The sequence below is a fragment of the Ovis aries genome, chromosome 15 (assembly GCF_016772045.2).
Source record: "Ovis aries strain OAR_USU_Benz2616 breed Rambouillet chromosome 15, ARS-UI_Ramb_v3.0, whole genome shotgun sequence".
Lineage (NCBI taxonomy): Eukaryota > Metazoa > Chordata > Mammalia > Artiodactyla > Bovidae > Ovis > Ovis aries.
In genome coordinates, this window is record NC_056068.1 from 4,911,307 (window position 1) to 4,938,696 (window position 27,390).

At 36.3% G+C, this 27,390-nt stretch overlaps 1 protein-coding gene across 2 annotated transcripts in view; it reads right to left on the reverse strand.

The window, feature by feature from the left end:
• DYNC2H1 (dynein cytoplasmic 2 heavy chain 1) overlaps positions 1 to 27,390 on the reverse strand; it is a 388,746-nt gene that overhangs the window by 138,230 nt on the left and 223,126 nt on the right. For both annotated transcript variants that reach the window (XM_060399635.1, XM_004015967.6), the window contains exons 78-82: positions 25,007 to 25,117; positions 19,991 to 20,146; positions 17,862 to 17,937; positions 11,029 to 11,237; positions 5,985 to 6,089 (exon numbers count right to left, since the gene is read on the reverse strand). In XM_060399635.1, the coding sequence (XP_060255618.1) occupies positions 5,985 to 6,089; positions 11,029 to 11,237; positions 17,862 to 17,937; positions 19,991 to 20,146; positions 25,007 to 25,117 (657 nt within the window). The remainder of the gene's footprint in view (positions 1 to 5,984; positions 6,090 to 11,028; positions 11,238 to 17,861; positions 17,938 to 19,990; positions 20,147 to 25,006; positions 25,118 to 27,390) is intronic.

A 27,390-nucleotide genomic window follows, 5' to 3' on the forward strand; every position in this document is an offset into this window, starting at 1 on the left:
AAAGTATTACAAAAAGAAAACAGCAATTTTCTAGCAGTCAAACCTAAAGACACAGAATATTGCAGTAACTGATAAAGAATTAAAAGTAGCTGTTATGAAGAAATTCAGTGTGCTACAAGAAAACTCAAAATGACAGTACAATGACCTTAACAATAAACTAAGGAGTATTTTACCAAAGGCTGAAATTCTAAAAAAGAACCAAACTGTATTGTACTCACACAAAAACAGACACATTGACCAATGGAACTGAATAGAAAGTCCAGAATTAAATTCCAGTAGATAAAGTCAACTAATATTTGACAAGAGAGCCAAGAATATGCAATGGGGAAAGAGTAGTCTCTTCAACTAATGGTGCTGGAAAACTGGAAAAATACATGCGAAACAATGAAATTATACTATCTCACATCACTCACAACAGTTAACTCAAAAGAGATCAAAGACGTAAGACTTGATAGCACAAAACTCCTAGAAGAAAACGTAGGGAAGAAGCAATGTCTTGGCAGTGATTTTTTAATATGACACCAAAAGGACAAACAACAAAAAAATCAACAAATGTGACTACGTCAAAATCAGAAGTTTCTGCACAGCAGAACCAGCAATTAACTAAATGAAAAGATAACTTACAGAATGTGAGACAATTTTTTCAAACCATATATCAGATAAAGAGTTAACATTCAAAATGTATAAAGAATTTAGTCACCTTCATCACACACACAAAAAAAGTCCAATTAAAAAATAGGCCGAAGAACAAGAGGCAAAGAGTACATCAAAATGGTCAACAGACACGTGAACAGATGCTCATCACTGATCAGAGAAATGGTAATGAAAGCCACAACGAGATATCACCAAACGCCTGTCATAATGGCTATCATCAAAGGCAAAGAATAACAAATGTTGGGAAGGATCCAGGAAAAGGGAATCTTCATGTACCACTGATGAGAGTGTAAACTAGTGCAGCCACTGTAGTAAACAGTACGGAATTTCCTTAAAAAATTAAAAATAGATGTATTATACAATCTTGAAATTCCACTTCTACGTATATACCCCAAAAATGAAAATAGGATTTCAGCAGAATATATGCATTCTCATGGTGATGGCTGCATTGTTCCCAACAGCCAAGATATGAAGACAACCCAAGTGCCCATCAATGAATGAATAAGTAAAAAAGATGTAGAACATATACACAGTGGGATATTATTCAGCCACGACAAAGGAGGATAGCCTTCCATTTGTGACAACATGGATGTACATTAAACACATCATGCTGTGTGAGATGGGCGTACCAGATGGTGCTAGTGATAAAGAACCTGCCTGCCAGCGCAGGAAGCCTAAGAGACACGGGCTCAATCGCTCAGAGTCAGACACGATTGAAGCAACTTAGCATGCACACATACTATTTGAGATGAGTCAGACAGATAAAGTTAAATTATTGAATCTGAAAAGTCAAAATGAAACACAGAGTAAAATGACCGTTACCAGGGGATGAGGGTGGTGGAGATAAGAGTGTTTAAGGGTACAAACTTACAACAAGTAATAAATAAGCTATAGAGATCTAATGCACAGTATAATGAATATAAGCAATAATGTGCTAAGTCACTTCAGTTGAGTCCAACTCTTTGTGACCCTATGGACTGTAGCCTGCCAGATGCCTCTGTCCATGGAATTCTCCAGGCAGGAATACTGGAGTGGGTTGTCATTTCCTCCTCCAGGGGATCTTCCCAACTCAGGGATCAAACCCACGTCTCTCATGTCTCCTGCATTGGCAGGTGGGTTCTTTGCCACTAGCACCACCTGGGAAGCCTCATAAGCACTAATATCATACTATAAATATGTAATATAATAAATATCCCTATCAGCAAGAAAGAAAAAAGGCTAGTAACAGCTGACTCACAGCACCTGTAAATACGCATCACTAACACTGTTATAAACCAGATGTGGTAACTGCCTAGGAGGGATGTACTCAGTTCATTTAAAAATGCCAAATCATCAAATACCTGCTTTAATATCAGTTCCATATCCCTGAACTTGTATATGATCAATAAAGGAATTCTATTCAGTGTCAGTCAGGCTTCTTCATATCTGAACATTCACTTTCAAGAAGAACAAGCATTCTCAGTGTGGCTACAAATGTGACTTGTACTCTAAAACCTCTAAATATGCTCTAAATATAGACATTTTTATCAGTTTATATATAAATGTTTATAATTATGAAGAAGAGATGTTGCAGTAATTGATGTACTCTGAAAGCTGTTTAAGTATAAAAATTATAATTAAGAACTGTTAAATAGTTAAATAAATTAACAGTAAACCAGACTGACAGTTAAAATATAAAAAGAGTATGTCACCAAAAAACATCAAGGAAGAACATGTTATCCTCTTTTCATTTAATAAATATTTATCAAAACACTCTCCGACATACATCACAGCAGGATCCTCTATGATCCACCTCCCAGAATTCTGGAAATAAAAGCAAAAATAAACAAATGGGATCTAATTAAAATTAAAAGCTTCTGCACAACAAAGGAAACGATAAGCAAGGTGAAAAGACAGCCTTCGGAATGGGAGAAAATAATAGCAAATGAAGCAACTGACAAACAACTAATCTCAAAAATATACAAGCAACTTATGCAGCTCAATTCCAGAAAAATAAATGACCCAATCAAAAAATGGGCCAAAGAGCTAAACAGACATTTCTCCAAAGAAGACATACGGATGGCTAACAAACACATGAAAAGATGCTCAACATCACTCATTATCAGAGAAATGCAAATCAAAACCACAATGAGGTACCATTTCATGCCAGTCAGAATGGCTGCGATCCAAAAATCTGCAAGCAATAAATGCTGGAGAAGGTTGGTGGGAATGCAAACTAGTACAGCCACTATGGAGAACAGTGTGGAGATTCCTTAAAAATTGCAAATAGAACTGCCATATGACCCAGCAATCCCACCGAGGAAATCAGAATTGAAAGAGACACATGTACCCCAATGTTCATCGCAGCACTGTTTATAATAGCCAGGACATGGAAACAACCTAGATGTCCATCAGCAGATGAATGGATAAGAAATCTGTGGTACCTATACACAATGGAGTATTACTCAGCTATTAAAAAGAATACATTTGAATCAGTTCTGATGAGATGGATGAAACTGGAGCCGATTATACAGAGTGAAGTAAGCCAGAAAGAAAAACACCAATACAGTATACTAACACATATATATGGAAGTTAGGAAGATGGCAATGATGACCCTGTATGCAAGACAGCAAAAAAGACACAGATGTGTATAGCGGACTTTCGGACTCAGAGGGAGAGGGAGAGGGTGGGATGATTTGGGAGAATGGCATTGAAACATGTATACTATCATGTAAGAATCGAATCACCAGTCTATGTCCGATGCAGGATACAGCATGCTTGGGGCTAGTGCACTGGGATGACCCAGAGGGATGTTGTGGGGAGGGAGGTGGGAGAGGAGTTCATGTTTGGGATCGCATGTACACCCGTGGTGGATTCATGTCAATGTATGGCAAAACCAATACAGTATTATAAAGTAAAATAAAGTAAAAATAAAAATGTAGTAAAGAAAAAAAATTTAAATACTAACACAAGAAAAAACACCAGAGATTAACTCATAGTAAAGTAACTTTTGGAGAACTGTTTGTCATACTAACTAGAATAAGAAAAAAGCAAACATGAAGCCTACGTTGTCTCAGGACTATCTGGGAAGACGAGATTGAGGCCCATCTTCCTACAGTGCTGTGCTAAGTTGTCTCAGTCATGCTCAGCTCCGTGCAACCTTATGGACTGTAGCTGGCCAGGCTCCTCTGTCCTACTTCCCTAGAAACCACACAGTTAACATGAATGTAAAATGTTTGTCTGCCTAGTTTGCTTTGAAATCCCTAATTCTTGAGATTCCACTTAGACTGATGAACTTCAGGTTAGCATAACATGCAAACCCTGGACCTATGTGACTAAAATGTAATAGAAGATTTGTGGAAAACCAAGGCTATGATTGGGCTTCCTTGGTGGCTCAGATGGTAAAGTGTCTGCCTGCAATGCAGGAAACCCAGGTTCAATCCCTGGGTCAGGAAGATCCCCTGGAGAAGAAAATGGCAACCCACTCCAGTATTCTTGCCTCGAAAATTCCATGGACTGAGGAGTCTGGTAGGCTATAGTCCATGGGGTCACAAAGAGTTAGACACGACTGAGCAACTTCACTTTCACTTTTCAAGGCTATGATTTAGTGCCAAGTCCACACACTCTGAGCTCTCATCAGTGGCAGCCATCCATGGTCCAGGAGAAAAAGAAGGTACAAAAAGAAGGTAGTTGGTGGGCCCTTCCATATGATAAAGATGCTCAGTATTCTCTATTTCTTGTCTTCTATCCTTCCCTGATGTCTCCAAGGCTATATCTATCCTACTTTACTCTTTCCCTTCATTGGCTAAATTAAATCCTTTCAGAAGCTGAATGATACTGAGAAGTTGTGAAAGCCATGTTATGTTAATAACAGGAAGTTAAAGACAGACTCTTGAACTTCTATTTATAAGGTTCCTAAAGTAAATACTCCCTTGGATTCTATAAAATAAACTTTTATTCTTTTAATGACTTTTTAATTCTTTTAACCTTTTTGCTTAAGCACTGTAAAATTACATACAACAAACACATATACAACACACACACAGGCTCAAATGTACACATTCTTATGTTATTGGTGGACTTCTTAAAAATAACTATTTTAGGTCAACAAAAAGGATGGAGGGACAAGAAAAGAGTGTAATCAAATATGTTATGAAGCTAAGAACACGTAGGAGTTTATATTCTCTCGTGGACTATCTGACTTAACACTTTGGATGAGAAAGGGAAAAGGAACCAGAGAGTGTCTTCAGCTAGCATAGGTGAAGAGAGGTTGTTAAGATCTCATTTGTTCCAGAAAACAGTTATACATATTTATATATTATGCAGATAAGCATATATTTATATACTCGAACATTGTTTACAAAGATGTGAGAATGAACATTAAAATTCCACAAGGAACATTTCAGCAAATAATTAGAGGAAAAAATTAGTGAATAATAAGAGAGAAAACTATCAATTTTATAAATGTTGGCTGAAATAGTAAACAAATACAAAACTGTGGAGCTAAATATGATAATCTAGCTAGGATGCCCATAAATTACCAAAAGTAAATTGTTAAGAGCCTTAATAATTTTCCATAAGCTGACCCACAGTGAGCCTATATATCAGTTCACAGTTTGGTACACATAGCTTAGCAGCACATTCATGCCTGAGGAGCAGTTGGAGAAGCCATGTCTTTACTCAGACAATTTAAATATCAGTCCTGCCTCTTACTGGCTCTACGATCTTTGGTAAGTAAACTTAACTCTCTCCACCAATTTCTTCACATACTGTGAGGGAAAAGTGACAGATCTTACCTCACAGAGTTTATGAAGACTAAAGTTTCTGAGTATAAACCACTTAAAACACCAGGCACACAGTTAAATGTCAATAAATGTTAGCTCTTAATTACTTGACCAACTTATTCTTGGTCCAAACAGAAGCTAGAATATATAGTGTTCTTGGCTTATGTTTTTCTGTATCTCAATAATTTAAAAATCCATACTTCCCTCAATGTTTTGCAATATTCAATCATTAAATAATTAAATATTTATCTTTTATCAAACAATACACAAATGACAATATTAAATTTAATGATATATTCAATTTCTTAAACTAAATTTAAAATACCCTTAAGAAGATAAATTACAGGAGTAAAACCAATATATTTTGGATAAAATGGATCGTATTCAGCATTATTTTACTAATTTTAACAAATGTATTAAGATAGAAACATTTTAAATTCATTTAAGACAGAATCTATTATATTACATAAAATTTAAAAACTAAATGAAACATATGGATCTGTACTATTAAATAAAATGTAATGTTTCTTTCAGGCTCAGTAGCAACATTTTTTCTAAAATGTTACCTGAGAACTGATCATGCGCTGAGATGAGCGAGCAATGTTAGCAGGCAGACCAAAGAAACTAGGTTTGTCATCCTCTGGAAGTTTCTCAATGACGGCACGATAGTCCTAAACATAGAAAAGTAAAAAACAGTTTTTCACCAAAAATCAAGTTTACAACCACTGAAATCAGAAAGAACCAGAATATCACTAAGTATGACTAGTATCACTAGTTATTCATGTCACACTATCTAGGTAAACCTCACTTTCAGTGTGCATAGTATTAACTCAGTTATCTAATGGAAATTCTCTGTCGTGGCTTCTTCATACTTAAATTAGGTAAGATTATACTTTTTTATCTGACATTTCTCATAATTGAAGGGACCCTGAATTGATTAAAGCAAACATATATGAGTGGCTATGTCTGTTGTTCAGCCATTAGGTCGTGTATGAATCTTTGTGACCCTATGGACTGGCACGCCAGTCTTCCCTGTCCTTCACTATCTCCTGGAGTTTGCTTGAGTCGGTGATGCTCTTACCATTTTTCTGCTGCCCTCTTCTTTTGCCTTCTATCTTTCCCAACATCAGGGTCTTTTCCAATGAGTCAGCTCTTCACATCAAGTGGTCCACGTATTGGAGCTTCAGCTCCATCATCAGTCCTTCCAATGAATATTCAGGGTTGATTTCCTTTAGGATGGACTGGTTGGATCTCCTTGTAGTCTAAGGGACTCTCAAGATTCTTCTCCAACACCATAGCTCAAAAGCATCAATTCTTCAACACTGAGCCTTCTTTATGTGAGGTTCAACTCTCACATCCATACATGACTACCGGAAAAACCATCGCTTTGACTACATGAACCTTTGTTGGCAAAGTGATGTCTCTGCTTTTTAATATGCTGTCCAGGTTTGTCATAGATTTTCTCCCAAGAAGCAAGTGTCTTTTAATTTCATGGCTGCAGTCACCATTCACGGTGATTTTGGAGCCCACGAATAGAAAATGTGTCACTGCTTCCACTTTTTCTCCTTCTATTTGCCAGGAAGTGAGGGGACTAGATGCCATGATCTTCGTGTTTTTGAATGCTGAGTTTGAAGCCAGGCTTTTCAATCTCCTCTTTCACCCTTATCAACAGGCTCTTTAAACTGGAAAGGCAGTCACTCCCTCCCCCATCACAAATGGTATATGGGGAAGCTGGTGCTAAACTATTCCTAGACAACCTGTTTTCAGGTCAGGGTTTCATAGGCAGCAGAGCAGCTCCCTTGCTGCAATCCACTGAAAGTCAGCCCTCGACACAAGGGTTTGTAGAAGAAAAAAGTTTATTCTTTAGAAATGAAAAATAATTTAAAAACAGGAAAATAAAATGTAAAAAAGAGGTTCTTTAATTCCTCTTCACTTTCTGCCATGATATCTGAGGTCGTGGATATTTCTTTTGCAATCTTGATTCCAGCTTATGCGTCATCAAGCCTGGCATTTTGCATAATGTACTCTGCATATAAGTTAAATAAACAGGGTGACAATATGCAGCCTTGTTGTACTCCTTTCCCAATTTTGAACCAGTCTGTTGTTCTATAGAAGGTTCTAACCCACATACAGGTTTCTCAGGAGACAGGTAAGGTGGTCTGATATTCCTATCTCTTTAAAAATTTTGGACTCAGAGGGAGAGGGAGAGGGTGGGATGATTTGGGAGAATGGCATTCTAACATGTATACTATCATGTAAGAATCGAATCGCCAGTCTATGTCTGATGCAGGATGCAGCATGCTTGGGGCTGGTGCATGGGGATGACCCAGAGAGATGTTATGGGGAGGGAGGTGGGAGGGGGGTTCATGTTTGGGAACGCATGTAAGAATTAAAGATTTTAAAATTAAAAAAATAAATAAATAAATAAATAAATAAATAAATAAATAAAAATAAAATAAAAATAAATAAAAATTTTCCACAGTTTGTTGTGGTCCCATATAGTCAAAGGCTTTTGCGTAGTCAGTGAAGCAGAAGTGGATGTTTCTTTTCAAATTCCCTTGCTTTCTCTATGATCCAATGAATGCAATTTGATCTCCGGTTCCTTTGTGTTCAGTTGCTTCAGTCATGTCTGACTCTTTGAGACCCCATGGACTGTGGTCCACCAGGCTTCTCTGTCCATGGAATTTCCCAGGCAAGAATACTGGAGTGGGCTGCCATTTCTTTCTCCAGGGAATCTTTCCGACCCAGGAATCGAACTATAATCTCCTGTGTCTCCTGCACTGGCAGATTCTTTACCACTGTGTGGTACCTCTGCCTTTTCTAAATCCAGCTTGTACATCTGGAAGTTCTTGGTTCATGTACTGCTGAAGCCTAGGTTGAAGAATTTTGAACATAATCTTTTTAGCATGCAAAATGAGTGCAACTGTATGGTAGTTTGAGTATTCTTTGGCACTGCCCTTCTTTGGGATTGGAATGAAAATTGACCTTTTCCAGTCCTGTGGCCACTGCTCAGTTTTCCAAATTTGCTGACATATTGAGTAGCACTTATCATCCTTTAAGATTTTAAATAGCTTAGCTGGAATCCTGTAACCTACCAAAGACTAATTAGCAGAGTATAGCTCTGCTTATAATGAAATAAATACTCTAACAATCTTTTTTTAAAAATACTTATAGAACCCTCAGAAACATATACATACACAGTCTGATGTACAAGAACTACTTTGTAAATTGCTTTACTATAAAGCAGTTCCAGTTAGTCGTCACTGGTGAGGTGTGATGAAATGCATCGATAATCCTATCCTTTCATCCCAAGACTTACTATAAGCACTACAAAGGCTTGATTGTCAAGCATTCACCCGAACAGTTTCTACTTCAGAAGCTAGATAGGAAACTAAGAGTAGACCAAGATGATTTATTCAGTTTGGTCCAAAGATGGAAATTGTTTTGTTTGTTTTCATGAAGAGACAAGTTTATTTTAAGGCAGGTATTCTATATGCATCTAAACTATTCTTGCTGAAGTGGGATAAATTGTTTTTAATGGAGCAGCCTCATCTTCTGCCCCCACCCCCTTCATCCTTTCTCATCCTTCGCAGCTGCCTCTCAAGAATTTCCAAGACACAGGTGCTGGAGTTAAACTCCAGGAAGTACGTCAAAGCTTGAAAAGAAATGCTGTTCTCTGAAAATTTTTCTCTCCTATAGTGCAGTAACTTCCTTAAGGTGTTCAGTCACATCATATTAGTAGATATGCATAAATATATATGTATGATATGTGCGTGTATACTTGTGTATATGCACACATTTGTGCGTGTGTGTGTGTGTCTAAGTGTTCTCTCCTAGGAAACTTGGGCTTTCTCCTTCTATGTAACTCAATTAAATAGAAAGCTAAACATTGACTCTAGTGAATCATCTTATAATTTTTAAATTAAAAAAAATTTTTTTCTTGTTTTTTCTTTTTTCTTTTCATCATCTTTTTTGGATGTGCCTTGCAGCATGTGAGATCTTAGTTCCCTGACCAGGGATTGAACCCATGTCCGCTGCCTGTGGAAGCATGGAGTCCTAACCACTGGACCACCAGGGAAATCACATACCATCTTATAATTTTAAAACTACTGTTTTCTTTGTATTTATACACTTGGTTCATTTTTAAATATCTGTGAAACTTTCTCATTGAGACTGGGGAATCGTCTCTACTTTGGACATGTTTCCTAAGTAACAGACTTCTACGTATCCAAACTGATTTATTCTCACTTGGACACAAAAGAATGTATACCAAATGATATCCTTTACATGAAACAGAGAGGCAAAACTGAACACAGGTTTTTGGAAATTAGGTTAATGTATCCTGTGTGGGGAGACAGTAACTAAAAGTGGAAGGACTTCCGGGGAGCTGATAATGTTGTTTCTTGACTCCAGTGCTGGTTATACTCATGTGTTCGGTGTACAAGTATGCACTGAATTGTGCACTTATGACATCTACTTTCCTATATATATTTCATTTTTCAATTTAAACTTCAAACAATAGAGACAAAAGACTTGTCAGGGTATGCTAACACATGTACCACATATTTATCAGAAATAAATATGTAATAATAAATATCTGTGATATTTCTGTCTGCACACTGACTCCAAGTTTCTTCTACTAAAAAGTAAACTCTACCAATGCATCAAGAGATCCACAATTCTTGAACAGGGTTATTATTGAGCAAATGTTCAATAAGTATTGTTGAATGATTAAATGAATGGAAGATACTGAAAAATAAAATAAGATGGAATACTCAAAAAAACCAGATATCAATAAGAGTAACATATTTAATATTGGTAGTCAAGATTTTATTTTTTGATTTATGCTACTAAAACAAAGGCATTTTCTTGAAAAATATTTGAATGAGAGAAAAGGCACAATACTGAAAGAAGTATATAAATATATGTATATTTTGTAATTCATGAAGAAACATGTAATTTAAATACTCCAGGCAATAAAAACATTTTTCGGGGGCATTTACACAAATACAAATTGGTAGCAAAATAACCGAAATCTTTGGGCTACATTTTGTACTATTTTTTGGAAAAGATGACTGCATTCTAGGAAACTTCTATAAGATGACTCAAAGCAAAAAGCTACAGTCAAATAAAATAAATTCATATAAACAAAAATGTTTCTATGAAATCTTTTTAGGTTAATATCTCTTGTAGCTTTAGAACTACTTTAAATTTATAAACCAGAATATGAAATAGATATCTGTTGACTAATATTTGCTTTTTTCAAATTTACTGTATCAGAGCACTATCATAATTACAAACAAGTAGTATATCCTCCCATTCCAGATCTTCACAACTGCCCTACAATTTAGAAATTTTCCTAGGCCACCGCTTTCAAGATTTATCTATCAATACTATTATCATCAATCAGTGCTCAGTAAGTATCCAAAAGCAATAGGACACCTAACTAGAGTTTAGAGAATCAGGCTGCATATTGGCATAATAAATAATAATCTGTATCTGTGAGTGAAGACTGCTTGTACTTGTGAAAAGAAGCAACATATTTTAATAATGTAAGAAATTATGAAGTTTCAATCTGGTAATAAATTGAAAACAATTAATTTTACCTACCAAAATGCTGCAGGATTTTGGCAGAGATATGGAGTATGGAAAAATGCTTTTCTTATTCCTTTGGCTTAATACATCAATTATTGAAGAATTAAAAAATTGCTTCAGGTATGATTGAAGAACTCTAAGGTCAAAGTAGTTATCTATGCGTCCTCCATAAATAGCATTTTCAAGCAAACCATGTACAAATTCCCACTGTACATCTTTGGAACCTATAATTTAAAAAAAAATTGTTTCATTTCTAAGATATTAGAAATTTTCTAAAAATATTCTAAAATATTAAACAAATTTCAGGCTCTAGCTGTATTTATAGACTATAATAATACATATTTAAAGCATTTAAATTATTCCTTAAGGCTTGATATTAATATTAATGCTCATCAATATTAGGGCTTCTCTGGTAGCTCAGCTGGTAAAGAATCTGTCTGCAATGAGGGAGGCCTGGTTCAATTCCTAGGTTCGGAAGATCTCCCGGAGAAGGGACAGGCTACCCACTCCAGTATTCTTGGGCTTCCCTTGTGGCTCAGCTGGTAAAGAATCCACCTGCAATATGGGAGACCTGGGTTTGATCTCTGGGTTGGGAAGATCTCCTGGAGAAGGGAACATCAGCTGGAGAAGGAAATGGCTACCCACTCCAATATTCTGGTCTGGAGAATTCCATAAACTGTACAGTCCACGGGGTTGCAAAGAGTCAGACATGACTGAGCAACTTTCATTTTCTGGCCTTGATATTAACATTAATGCTCATTAATATTATTAATATAATCATAGAGGACCAATTCCAGGAAGGGAGTTATCACCATAGATAAGTACAGTATAAACTAGATATGGTGGTCAGGAAGGAACCTGCAAAGTCTTTCAAATTTCCTCTCTGTTTCCCACTGTCTGCATAATCCAGAGATTTCCTTCTAAACATTTGCTTTTTTGCATCTCCACATAAACTGCCTTCCTCCCTTTTGAAGGCTAACACCACTACCCCCACTTCACTACTTTTTTGTCTTTAGTTGAAGATGGTATCTAGGGTGAGAGCTTCGGCCAGTATACAGGTTACTTAGTTTTCTTGAATCTCTCACATATACAAATATTATTATTTTGTTGTTGTTGTTTATTTGTTGTGCTGTGTTTACTCACTCAGTCATGTCTGACTCTCTGCAAACCCATGGACTGCAGCCCAGCAGGCTCCTCTGTCCATGGGATTCTCCAGGCAAGAATACTGGAGTGCTCTGTCATGCCCTTCTCCAGGGGATCTTCCCAACCCAGGGATCAAACCCAGGTCTCCTGCATTGCAGGCAGATTCTTTACCACCTGAGCCACCATCTTCCCTTATTAATTCATTTCATGTCAATTTAATTCTTTGACCAGCCAGAAGAACCTAGAAGGGTAGAGGAAAATTTCTTCCTCCACGACAGCAATAAATGCAGAAACACTATTTTAATCTACCTACTTAAGATCACTGATAGCATTACTAGCTTAGTTCTATTCTATTACTATAAAATTCAATGAACTTTTCCCCATTTTTGCATTTAATTCTCCAGATGTGGAAGTCCCTTAATATCAGGAAATTTTGTAATCATAAGGTTATACAGCAAAGACTTTTATCATGAGATTCAATATAATTTTAAAGCATCTTAATTTTATAATAATTTCAGTGGTATAATATATATAAATCATGATGTTATTAATTCCATCATAAGCTGGAAACATAATGAAATCATTCACTTTCTCTATGCTTTGGTTTCCTCATCTTAAAAGGGTGCTAATAATATATGCCTCATAGTGATATAATAAAAATAAATAAATGTTCAAAAGCCTTTTGGAAAATTACCAAGTTTCTAAGCAAGACAAAATACCCGTAAATATCCTCAAAAATATGTTTTAAAATAAACCTGAAAACAACTTAATTATAAAATGAATTGCCCCTTAGCACAAAATGGGGAAATGCTGTATCATGTGGAGAAAGGAATGGGGGAGATGCTTCCAGAATGCTGGTAACATTCTTTTTATTGATTCTGGACTAGTTACAAAGGTTCACTTTTTGAAAATCTATTGAATTGTACATTTATGTGTACTTTTCTGATGTATAATTTAAAAAAATTTAAATAAGCAAGAAAATCACCTGGAATACTATTTGGCATTAACTAGCAATGGGGAACAAATAAATTAATATCCTATCTACTGCTAATACATACCTGACAGAAATATATTACACCTGACAGAAGACATACAATCTCAGGATGGAATATTATATAGCACTGAGAATAAATGGACTATAATTGATATGTAACAATTTCTCAAATACAACATTAGCTGAAAGAATCTAAATATTAGAGTACATGATGTATGATTTCGATTTTATAAAAACAGGCAAACCTAGTCTATATACGTAGGTACCTGGTTTTATCACAGGAATAAGGGTGAGGGAACTTGGAGAACAGTACCGACTGAAAGGCAGCACTAGAGTATAATCTAAAGTATTGGTAATGTTTGTTTCTTGATTGGACACTCTCACCTCTTTCATACAAAACAGCTTAGAAATTCATAGCCACAGAAAAGAGAGAAGAAAAAGAAAAAAGGAATTCAAATTGTAAAGGATGAAGTAAAACTGCTGCTGCTTCCGCATTGCATTCTATACACATAAAATCCTAAAGGTGCCACCAGGAAGCTACTAGAGCTCATCAGTAGGTTTAGTCAAGTTGCAGAATACAAAATTAATATATAGAAATCTGTTGTACTTCTATAAAATAACAAAATATCAAAAAGAGAAATTAAGGAAATAACCCCATGTACTATCACAATAAAAAGTATATATCTAGGAATAGACCTACCAAAGAAGGTGAAAGACCCATACCCTGAAGATACAAATGAAGGAAACTGAAGACAGCATAAACAGAAGGAAAGATATCCTGTGTCTTTACACTGTAAGAATCTATATTGTTAAAATGACCATACTACCCAAGGCAATCTATGGACTCAATGCAATCCCTATCAAATTACCATTGGCATTTTTCAGAGAACTGGAACAAAAACAAAATGTTTAATTCTATGGAAACACAAAAGATCCTGAATAGACAAGACAACCTTGAGAAAGAATAATGGAGCTGGAGGAATCAAACTCCCTGACTCCAGACTATACTACAAAGCTATAGTAGTCAAAACAGTATGGTACTGGCCCCAAAACAGACACCTAGATCAATAGATCAGAATAAAAAGCCAAAGAGCAAATCCACACACTAAGGGCCAATTAATCTACAGCAAAAGAAGCCAAGAATATACAATGGAGAAAAGACAGTCTTCAGTAAGTGGTTCTCAGAAAACTGGATAGCTATATGTAAAAGAATGAAATTGGAACATACTCTAACATGAAATACAAAAATAAGCTGAATATGGATTAAAGACTTAAATGTGAGACTGGATATTATAAAATTCCTAGAGGAAAACATAGGCAGGATATTCTTTGACATAAATCATAGCAATATTGTTTTGGACCTGTCTCCTAAAGAAAAATGAGTAAAAATGAAAAAGTGAGACTTAATTAAACTTATAAGGTTTTTTATAACAAAGAAAACCATCAACAGAAACAAAAAGATAACGTATGGAATGGTAAAAAATATTGGCGAACAGTGAGACCAACAGGGGATTAACTCCCAAAATATACAAATAGCATTTTGTATACAAAATATACAAATATAATTCAATATCAAAAAAACCCAAAACTGAACCAAAAAAACAGAGAGAAGACCTAAATAGACATTTCTCCAAAGAAGACACACAGATGGCCAACAGGCACATGAAAACATGCTCAATATTGCTAATTATTAGGAAAATGCAAAAGAAAACTACAATGCGGTCGTAATGGCCATCATTAAAGTCCACAAACAATAAATTCTAGACTGTGTGGAGACAAGGGAAGCCTCTAGCACTGTGGTGGGCATGTAAGTCGACACAACCACTATGGAGAACAGTAAGGAAGTTCCCTAAAAAAACTAAACATAGCGTTACCATATGATCTTGCAATCCCACTCCTGGGCATATATCCAGGGATGATGAAAACTCTAATTAAAAGAGAAACGTGTACTCAACATTCATAAAGCACTATTTACAAGAGCCAAGACATGGAAACAGCCTAAGTGCCCATCAAAAGATGAATGGATAAGGAGGAAATGGTATATGTGTAAATATACATATATACCCACGGGCATGTGCGCACGCACACACACACACACACACACACACACAGAGGAGAATACTACTCAGCCATAAAAAAGGATAAAATAATACCATTTGCAGCATATAGATGGACCGAGAAATTATTATACTAAGTCATACAGGAAAACAAACAAACAAATATCACAAGATATCATTTATATCACTTTGCTGACAAAGGTCTGTCTAGTCAAAGCTATGGTTTTTCCAGTAGTCATGTATGGCTGTAACAGTTGGACCATAAAGAAAGCTGAGCACCAAAGAATTGATGCCTTTGAATTGTGGAAAAGACCCTTGAAAGTCCCTTGGACTCAAGGAGATCCAACCAGTCCATCCTAAAGGAAACCAGTCCTGAATATTCACTGGAAGGACTGATGCTGAAGGTGAAGCTCCGAACTCTGGCCACCTGATGCAAAGAGCTGACTCTATGGAAAAGACCCTGATGCTGGCAAAGACTGAAGTCAGGAAGAGAAGGGGATGAAACAGTATGAGATGTTTGGATGGCATCACCGACTTGATGGACATGAGTCTGAGCAAGCTCCAGGACTTGGTGATGGATACGGAGGCCTGGCATGCTGCAGTCCATGGGGTCGCAAAGAGTCGGACATGACTGAATGACTGAACTGAACTGGCTGATCACTTATCTGTGGAATCTAAAAAAATGACGAACTTATTTATAAAACAGAAATAAACTCACAGACACAGAAAACAAACTTATGGTTACCAAAAAGGACACAGTGGGTGGGATGAATTTGGAATTAACAGATACACACCACTACATATAAAATAAACAATAAAGATATACTATACAGCACTGGGAACTATATTCAATATCTTGCCATAATCTATATAGAAAACAATCTGAAAAAGGACACATACACACACATATATATGTACAACAGAATCACTTCTCTGCACACATGAAACACTGTAAGCCAACTATACTTCAATAAAATTAAAACAAAAAGAAGAAAACTTCAAAAAAATGGGGCTTGGCCACATGCTAGATGTCTATCCTTACCCTTTTGTGGAAACAAGTTACATAATAAATTCTCATGCCATTAATTTAACAAACAATAACAGTGCCTACTACCATGGGATATGCTCTGCTGCAGGTGTTAAGGACATAAAGAGCAAAAAACATAGCCAGAGACCTTGCTTAATATAGATTAAACTTAGTTGAAAGAGATGAACATAATTTTAAAAATAAATGAATGAATAAGAAAGCACCTCTAATGTATTAAAACAATAAAGCAGAACAAGGGAATAGAGAACAACCAGAAGATTACTTTAGATTTGGCGGTAATAAAAAACTTTTCTGAAGAGGACACCACTCAGACAAGACGCGAATGAGAAAAGGAGAAAACCACATGAAGATCTGGAAGAAGAGCATTTCAGACGAAAGGAAGGAGACCTATCAAAACCTTCAGGTAGGAACAAGCCTGGTTTGTTCAAGGAACAGAAAGAAGCTAAATGTGGCTATAGGCTTTAAAAGGAAATTGTCTGCTTTACTTTACTTTTGGCCTCCCTGGTGGCTCAGCTGGTAAAGAACCAACCTGCAACACGGGAGACCTGGGTTCAGTCCCTGGGCTGGGAAGATCCCCTGGAGAAGGGAAAGGCTACCCACTCCAGTATTCTGGCCTGGAGAATCCTATGGACTATATAGTCCATGGGGTCACAAAGAGTCGGACACAACTGAGCGACTTTCACTTTCACTTTAATTTTCTAAAAAATAAATTTGGTTACTCTGTGGAGAATTTTTGAAAGAAGCTATTGCTTGGACCACCAAGGCATGGATGAAACTGAAAAAACTGAACAGAATCTTGATGTGACTTGGACATGAAGGGGACAGAAACTATCAGAACACTGGATGTCTGAGGATTAAAAAAAAGAGAAGAATCCAGGGTGACTGATGGGTTTTGAAGCTGAACAACGACATGGATGGTGGTACCACTTACTGGAATGGGGCAGACTCAGGGAAGAGTACTTTGGCAAGGCTGCAGGGTGGGAGGGAAAGACAAGAATCTAGAGTTCTGTTTGGGATGGTTTTAAGCTACATACTCTTCTCTTCCTCTACACTCTGGTGTCCCCTTGAGTTGGCCCTGAACAGTGACCCTCAGGGATTGGACCAGTGCTGTCTTCCAGAGGCAGCAAGTTAGGTGGTCTCAAGGGATCTTATTGTATGGTTTTGTTTGTTCTCTTATTTTACTCTATTATTTGTACCTTTATTCCTGATTTCACTTAATCGCGCAATTATGATTCCACAGATTCTTAGTCTACCATATTCCTGAATTTTAATAGCTCCTTTAAAAATTATTAATAATTCAGTTATAAATAATTCAGTAGAAGCCTGAAACTGCTGAAGGCCACAAAGTAAAGACAAGGTCTTTCTAGCTTTCTGCTTCCTGGGAGCTACAGATCAATCAGGAATCTAACAGATTATATCAAAGCTAATGACCACAATCGATAATATAAAAACTTTCACAAGCAGAGCATTCAGAACATAAAATACAAAATATAAAGCAAGTTTTATAATAGGAAGTCAAGTCACTCTTGAAAAAAACATATTTTTAATAAGACCTCAAGTTTTTCCATTGACACCAGAGATCAAAGTTTTCATCATGAGAACTTACCATCAAAGAGCCTGTCAATAATGTTGTACCCAGCTCGAAGATCTGATAAAGAAAACTCATAAAACTTGGTCCAACCCTATCAAAACAAATTTAAAAATGTTAAAGAACTATAAGCAGTATTCAAAGATATATATGCATGTATAACTGTCCTTATACTCTTTAAAAGAAAATTCAATATAGGCTAAAAGAAAAAATACAGCCCCTGAGAATTACTAAAAATAATAAGATAATACAGCTAAACTTTATTAAATATTACATAAAATATGTAAATTTATATAGCATTTTTGAAGGACATCCAAGAAATGGTGAAGAGTTGGTGTCTTGGGAATATAAACTGAGTAGCAGGGGATAAGGAAGGAGGAGACTAAATTTTAATTTGGAAGCATTTTCATTGCTTTTAAATTTATACTATGTATCACAACAAAAAAATGAAATCTAACTTTGTTTTTAAAATGTAAGTTTTGCTTTCTCAATAAAAGTGCATCACTATTTTTCATGTATCCATCAGGATTAATTGGTACATTAAGCTAAGGACAATTGTCACAGAAATTAGGGAAAAAGGCTTTAGGGGAAGGTAAGCCTGGCCACTTCCAAACTCTACAGCTTTTTAGGAATGATTCCTTCAGCAAGTTAATTATCATTGAAATTCACTGTCCCACCTTTGTAAAATGAAAATAATAAGCATACCCTTTGATAAGTATCATACATAACTGTATGAAACAACACGCTGGTGTTATTATTTACTCTTCCACTGGTCTGACAAGTATTTATTGTCAGGCTGTGTGCTAGGCACTGGGTTAAGCACTTCTAAACACACATTTATCTCATTTAATCCTCACAATGAAGGTAAATATGATCATTGTACAGTCAAGGGAACTGTTGCTAATCAGGAGTTAAAGTAATTTACTGAAGCAAGGAAATTCTAGAGTCAGGACTCAAACTGCAGAACCTTTGCTCTCATTTTGACATGTAACTGAAATATAGAGAAAGGCTCAAAGGTGGGCAGAGGAGGAGGGCAGTTTGGGGAAAGAGTATCCCAACATAAGTAGACAAAGTTTAACAAAGAAGACAGGAAAAGTTTAAAGATGGAAGAGCACCAAAATTTGGGGCTAAGATAGGCATTTGGAGAGAAAGTGAGAGATTGGTACCAGGTAGGACTGCCACAGCAATGAAAAAACATGGTCTATCGGTAGTTTGGGGCTTCCCTGGTGGCTCAGAGGTTAAAGCATCTGGCTACAATCTGGGAGACCTGGGTTCAATCCCTGGGTTGCGAAGATCCCTTAGAGAAAGAAATAGCACCCCACTCCAGTATTCTTGCCTGGAGAATCCTATGGACGGAGGAGCCTGGTAGGCTGCAGTCCATGGGGTCACAAAGAGTAGGACACGACTGAGCGAATAGTTCATTGGTGGTTTAACAAAAAAAGCCAGAGGCTATAGTGAGAACACTCAATGGACTCAAAGACAATAAAGAAGTCTCGTGTGACTGTGGTGTAGAGTACAAATGGGAAGTGTAGGGAGGCTATGGATAAAACACTGTATCAAGAATAACTCCCATGCTTCTAACGTAAGTAGACAGATATTAATGCCTATTATTGAGCAGGCTATACTGAAGGAAAAATAGGTATGAGAATTCAGTTTTTGAACACTGAGATGACCGTGAGAATTTAACCATAAAAACAATACCTTAACAATGATGGGTTATGACGGCTCCCACATCCTTCTCAACACTTTAATTCAAAATGATGTAAACTAGATAGCCATATACAGTCCAGAAGATTAACAGAAAAGACGGAATTAGACATATACATTTATAAACCATGGGGCCTCCGTGGTGGCTCAGATGATAAAGAATCTGCCTGCAGTCCCAGGTTCAATTCCTGGGTCAGGAAGATCCCCTAGAGAACACAATGGCTACCCACTCCAGTATCGTTGCCTGGAGAATTTCATGGACAAAGGAGCCTGGCAGGCTGCAGTATACGTGGTCACAGTCAGACACAACTAAGTGATTAACACTACACAAATCATGAATCAAATTAAGACATAATAGTTAGCTACTTACAATAAATTGTAAAAATATTCTAATAAAAAATGTTCACCTTAGAATATATCCAAGACATGCTCTTACTCACCTGTGGAATGTAATTCCTTCTTTCTTGGCAAGCAGCATGAAACCATGCAAAACTGAAGAGAGCATGAGCCCGATGTATGTTATCTTTTTTGCTAATTTGCTCAGGAGTCCAAGATTCATAAGTACGCATTAAATTCTTCTTTAAACCTGGAGGTGACTAGAGAAAAAATAATGAATCTATTGTTTAAAACCTTACAAATAAATCAGTATTTAACATACTTAAAAACATATTTTAATGAAGAAATTTTTCATCATTACCAAGATTAATAAACTATTTTAATGTTAACTTCAAAATGTATAAATATAAAACAAGTTTTTAAATCCTTACACCTAATAGCCCATCTCAAAATTTTAACATAATTTTTTAATTTTAAAAACCTACATAACCAAATTGGTTCCAAATACTGTCACTCTGCTTCTTTAATTTATATGCAGAGTACATCATGCAAAATGCCGGGCTAGATGAAGCACAAGATGGAATCAAGCTTTGCCAGGAGAAACATCAATAACCTCAGATACGCAGATGACACTACCGTTATAGCAGAAAGTGAAGAGGAACTAAAGAGCCTCTTGATGGAAGTGAAAGAGGAGAGAGAAGAAGTTGGCTTAAAACTCAACATTCAAAAAACTAAGATCATGGCATCCGGTCCCATCACTTCATGGCAAATAGATGGGGAAACAATGGAAACCATGACAGATTTTATTTTCTTGGGCTCCAGAATCACTACAGATAGTGACTGGAGCCATGAAATTAAAAGATGCTTGTTCCCTGGAAGAAAGGCTATGACCAGTCTAGACAGCATATTAAAAAGCAGAGACATTTCTTTGCCAACAAAGGTCTGTCTATGGTTTTTATTGAAAAAAAACACAGCTATGGTTTTTCCAGTAGTCACGTATGGATGTGAGAGTTGGGCCATAAAAGAAAACTGAGCGCCAAAGAACTGATGCTTTTGAACTGTGTTGTTGAAGAAGACTCTTGAGAGTCCCTTGGGCTGCAAGAAGATCTAACCAGTCCATCCTAAAGGAAACAGTCCTGACTATTCATTGGAAAGACTGATGCTGAAGCTGAAACTCCAATACTTTGGCCACCTGATCCGAAGTGCTGACTCACTGGAAAAGACCCTGATCCTGGGAAAGGTTGAAGGCAGGACGAGAAAGGGATGACAGAGGATGAGATGGTTGGATGGCATCACTGACTTGAGGGACATGAATTTGAGCAAGCTCCTGGAGTTGGTGATGGACAGGGAATGGTGATGGACAGGTGACGGACTGCATGCTGCAGTCCATGGGGTCACAAAGTCAGACAGGACTGAGCAACTGAACTGACTGACATAACCAGCAATATTCAAAATAACCAAATTAGTTTTATATGACTACTGAACTATTTTACTGAAACATTCATTTACATTACAAATAGGATACTGATTATTACAAGGCAGGCGTTTTATAGTTCAATATGTCAGTTCTTTCTCTCTAGTACTATTTAAAATTCTAGGAGGATTTCAAATTACTCTTTACAATATCAACTAATCTTCCTTGAATATTAGTCCACTTTACTAAGTGCTTATTACCTGGCCTTGCTAGGCTTATAACACAAACCAAAACCCAGGAACTAAAACTGTACATTAGACAAATACTACTCAAAAACACTTGTCCACATGTCCAGAATCCATTTATATTATATTGTTGAATTATAAAAATGAAAGAAGAAAAATTATGAATTCTTAGAAAAAGAATAAAATACATGTGTCTAATTTGTTTAACCCATTTCAAAAATTAGCTTGTTTTAAAAGTAAATTTTCATTGCATTTTTTCTTAAATAAAAACTTTTCTTAAATTAAAAGAAAAAATACCCAAGTACTTTTACTAAGTACATTTTCAAATGTACACTTTTAAAATGAAAATGTTTTATGAAACAGCTTCTAAAAATTCCCATAGAATAAACCAAATTTCCTGAGCACTAAGGGAACTGAACAATCACCTAGGATTTTTAAAGCCCTATACTAAAGATTATGCAAAACGAATAAACCATATACAATTTCAGAGAGAATCATACACAAATACAGACTATCAGAAAATGACAAAATGTAAATGGCAACCCACTCCAGTATTCCTGCCTGGAGAATTCCACGGACAGAGGAGCCTGGTGGGCTCCACAGGGCAGTTAAGTCCATGGGGTCACGAAGAGTCGGACATGACTGAGCAACTAAACAAAACACCAGTATGTCAAATTATAAGATAAATTAAAATATATATTCAACTGAAAATTCACAGGCTTAAAATAATTGAAATTATTTCAAGTTAATATAAATAAATTAAGCATTCCACATAAGAAATTAGAAATAACAGAAGCCAATACAAATCTAAGGAAATTACAACAAAAAAAAGCAGGAAATCCAGTGACTAGAAAATAATAAGAAAAAGTAAATCAGTAAGTATGACATTGATTATTTGTAATAAATTTTAAAACAACTCATCAAAAAGATTAGAGATAATAAAATGAATATTTAGCAATTTTTAAATACAATAATATGTGTATACATATATGCACATATACAGTAATAATTTTGAACACAGTGAACTATACAATTTCTGGGAATAATTAAAATCTTTTATACTAATTTAAGAAATACAAAAAAATTCACCAATAATTTAAATGAATCTGAAAATCTTCATAAAAATGTGATCAAATTACCTCCTAAAAAAGGATACCAGAAGAGGCTGTACAGTAAGTTAAAATAGTCAAGGAACCTCTGATATACTGCATGCATGCATGCTAAGCAGCTTCACTCATGTCCATCTCTGTTTGACCCTATGGACTGTAGCCACCAGGCTTCTCTGTCCATGGGATTCTCCAGGCAAGAATACTGATATGAACCATGCCCTCCTCCAGAAACTCTTTCCAACCCAGGGGTTGAACCCATGACTCTTGAGTCTCCTGCATTGGCAGGCAGGTTCTTTACCACTAGCGCCACCTGCGAAGACCTGATACATTAACTCTTTATTTATTGAAATATTACTGCATTCTTCCTACATGCCAGGTATTATATAAGTGAAAAAAAAAAAAGGCAACAGAAACATAGCCCTTGCCTTTATGACTTGAACAATATAGTTCTTCAATATAGTTCAGTAGAAAAGTATACTGAGAGAGCGGCTGGAGAAGATCCTGGAACCGTTCTTTCTTATTAGACATTATAATTGACATTCATTCAATTAACATATTTTCAAGTATTAAATCATTTTTGCAGTCTCTGGATTCTTAGCCTTTTTCCTCCCTACATAAGGTTTAATGCCTTCAGGTGAAAAGCAGAAGTACTGATATAAAATAGCAAGTAGTTATAAACACTAAGAAGACATTTTTCATCTGAAAAGAGATTATATTCTACAAATTGAGAGAAGATGCAAGTAGAACATTTCAAACCAGTTTTCTTTAAGATTTAATTCAGTTTATTATTTTATTTATGATTTTTATCAGTTACATCATACCATTACTAACACATATAATTTTGGCTATATCATGTTTAGGGGGATCTGTCAAAACATGTTAGACGGATGGATGGATGGATGGATGGAAGGAAAGAAGCAAGAAAAAAACAGAAGGAGACAAAGACTGAAAATCCAACTTATATATTTCAAAAAGCAAATGATATGAAAAATGGATACCCAAGTACAAAAGAATGAAATTGGACCCTTTACATCAAATACAAAAATTAACTCAAAATAGATTTAAGACCTAAACCTACGACCTGAAACTATAAAATTTCTATAAGAAAACACAGAGAAAAGGCTTTATAACACCGGATTTGGCAATGACTTTTTCTGGGATGTGCCATGAAAAGCACAGGTAACAAAAGCAAAAACAGACAAATGGGACTATATTAAACTTAAAAATATCTATGCAGCCAGGAAAACAATCAACACAATTAAAAGGAAACCCTATGGAATGAGAGAAAATATTTTTAAGCTGTATATGTGATAAGAGGTTAATATGCAGAAAACCTAAGAAACTCGTAAAACTCAACAACAACAACAACAAAAAAATCCAATTAAAGACAGGCAAAGAATTGAATAGACAATTCTCCAAGGCAGATATACAAATAGCTGACAAGCACATACAAAGATGTTCAATAGTATTAAACTGCATAGAAATATAAATCAAAACCATAGTGAGTTATCACCTCATACTATTAGGATGGCCCCAATAAAAACAAAAACAGCAAATAACAAGTGCTGGTAAGGATGCAGAGAAATCGTGTGCTATTGGTGGGAATGTTAAATGGTACACCACAAGGAAACAGTATGGATGTCCCTCAAAAAATTTAAAAACAGGATTACCATATGATCCAGAAACCCCACTTCTGAGTATATGTCCAAAAATACTGAAAATATGATCTTGAAGAGATATTTGCCCACCCATGTTGATTGTGACATTATTCATAATAGGCAACAGGTAGAAAATCTAAATGTTTGTGGATGAATGGATAAAGAAAATGTAGTACACACAATATCATCCAGCCTTAAATGAGAAGGAAATCCTGTCATATGCTACAACGTGGATGAATCTTGAGGACATCACGCCAAGTAAAATAAGCCAGCTACCACAAGATAAACATGCGTGGTTCCACCTATGTGAGTTATCTAAGTAGTCAAACTCATAGAAACAGAAAACAGAATGGTGGCTGCAAGGGTGGAGCAGGAGCAAACAGGGAGTTCTCTTCAGGAAACACAGGGTCAGTTCTGTGAGATGAAAAAATTCTAGAGACAAGGTACATATGGTTAACACTACTGTACTATACACTTACAAATGGTTAAGACAGTAAACTTCTTATGTCTTTTACTACAACAAAACACAACATTAAATAATATTTAAAAGAAAAAGGTAAATGCATTTCTGTAAATGTTGCATTAGAAGGTTTTGAATGTTTGCTATAGTAGACAGTTGTCTACAGGACTTTAGAAGGCTTGCAAAGGTTACTGCACTTACACAACTAGTGATTCAAATTTTAAACCTTCATACCTCGTATGTTATCTTCAAACTTGACTGTAACAAAATTGGAGTAAAGTTGGGATGGACTTCCGCAGTGAGCCAAAGACGAAAGGTATCTTTAGGTTGAAGAGTATTCAATTCCTTGTTTTCAAAAACAAGAATAAAATTCGACTTAAATACACACACGAATTTCCATTTTATAAATAAATATACTATTGATAAGTAAGTATCTTAATTAAATCTTTCTCTGACATTCTGATATGTTTCTTAATGTTCTGATTATATTCCCTTTAAATTTTCATCTTGTCTGTTACTAGCTCAGTGGAATAGGTAAGAACTTGGATCTAGAACTGGGTGAACTGGATTGAAATCCAAATTCTGCCACTTACTTGCTGTGTGACTTTGGGGGATTCTTTGATTTACACTCTCTAAACAAGGATAATAATAGTACCTACTCTCATAGGATAGTGTAAAATACTTAAAATAGGGCCCAACACAGAGTAAATACAAAATAAATATTAGTTGTAATCACTATGCCTAAACTACAAGCCATCTTCAGGCCTTCAAGTCCTTACTGCTTCCATTCACACTTCCACAAAGATATATAATGATATCAACTCCTTTTCAATACAATTTTTAGTATACCATATTGCCTATAATACTCAAAATTCACCATTCAAATTCACTCAAATTCTTCTGCCCGTGCTGTATGCTTTAGTCACTTATTCAAATATTTGTCTCTGTGTCTTTTCTCCTCAGGTTCTTTCTGCCTGTTAGGTGAATTTAAAAATAACCTGTAATTTATATCCATACAATTCATCCAAACTTCCCAAAAGAATAGCAAAGCATTTAAAGTAATTTTTTAACTTTTATAATCTACCCCATATGTGCTGCAAAAACTTATGCAGCTCAATACAAGGAAAGCAACCAACCCAATGAAACAGTGGAAGAACTAAACAAACATTTCTCCAAAGAAGACACACAGATGGCCACCAAACATATGAAAAGATGCTCAATATCGCTCATTATTAGAGAAATCACATCACTTAGAATGGACATCATCAAAAAAATCTACAAAAATAAATACCGGAGAGGGTGTGGGAAAAAAGGCAATGCTTTTGCACTGTTGGTGGGAATGTAAATTGATACAGTCACTATGAATTTTAAGGAATCTCCATATTTTTCTCCATAGTGAAAACTACCATATGACCTGGCAATTCCACTACTGCACATACCCCCTGAGTAAACCATAATTGAGAAAGACACATCTACACCAGCCCTGGGATTTCTTTGGAAGGAATGATGCTAAAGCTGAAACTCCAGTACTTTGGCCACCTCATGCAAAGAGTTGACTCATTGGAAAAGACTTTGATGCTGGGAGGGATTGGGGGCAGGAGGAGAAGGGGACGACAGAGGATAAGATGGCTGGATGGCATCACTGACTCGATGGACGTGAGTCTGAATGAACTCCAGGAGTTGGTGATGGACAGGGATGCCTGGCATGCTGCAATTCATGGGGTCGCAAAGAGTCGGACACGACTGAGCGACTAAACTGAACTGAACTAAACACCAATGTTCACTGAAGCAGTATTTACACTAGCTAGGACATGGAAGCAACCTAGATATCCACTGGGAGATGAATGGATAAAGAAGTTGTGGTACATATGCTGCTACTGCTGCTAAGTCACTTCAGTCGTGTCCGACTCTATGTGACCCCATAGACGGCAGCCCACTAGGCTCCCCCGTCCCTGGGATTCTCCAGGCAAGAACACTGGAGTGGGTCGCCATTTCCTTCTCCAACACAATGGAATATTACTCAGCCATAAAAAAGGAACAAACTGAGTTAGTTCCAGTGAGTTGGCTGAATCTAGAGCCTATTATACAGAGTGAAGCAGAAAAACAAATTTTGTATATTAACACATATATACAGAATCTAGAAAAAATGGTACCGATGAACCTATTTGCAGGGCAGGAGAAGAGACTTTGGACCCAGCAGGGGAAGGAGAAGGTGGGACAAACTGACAGAGTACCACTGCCATCGACACACTACCACGTGTAAAACAGATAGCTAGTGGGAAGCTGCTGCACACACAGACAGCTCAATCCAGTGCTCTGCAACAACCAAGAGAGGTGGGGTGGGTCATGGGTGTGGGGAGAGGTTCATGGGCAGGGGACTTTTGTGGACTTGTGCCTGATTCATGTTGTACGGCAGAACCAACACAACATTGTAAAATAATTATTCTCCAATTAAAAATAAATGAAAAACAAAACAAAACAAAACCAGAAACAGACTCACAGACATAAAGAATCAGACCTGTGGTTGCCAAGGGGGAGGGAGAGAGAGAGATGGATGGGGTCTTTGGGGCCAGTGGATGCAAACTACAGTATTTAGAATGGATAAACAACAAGGGCCT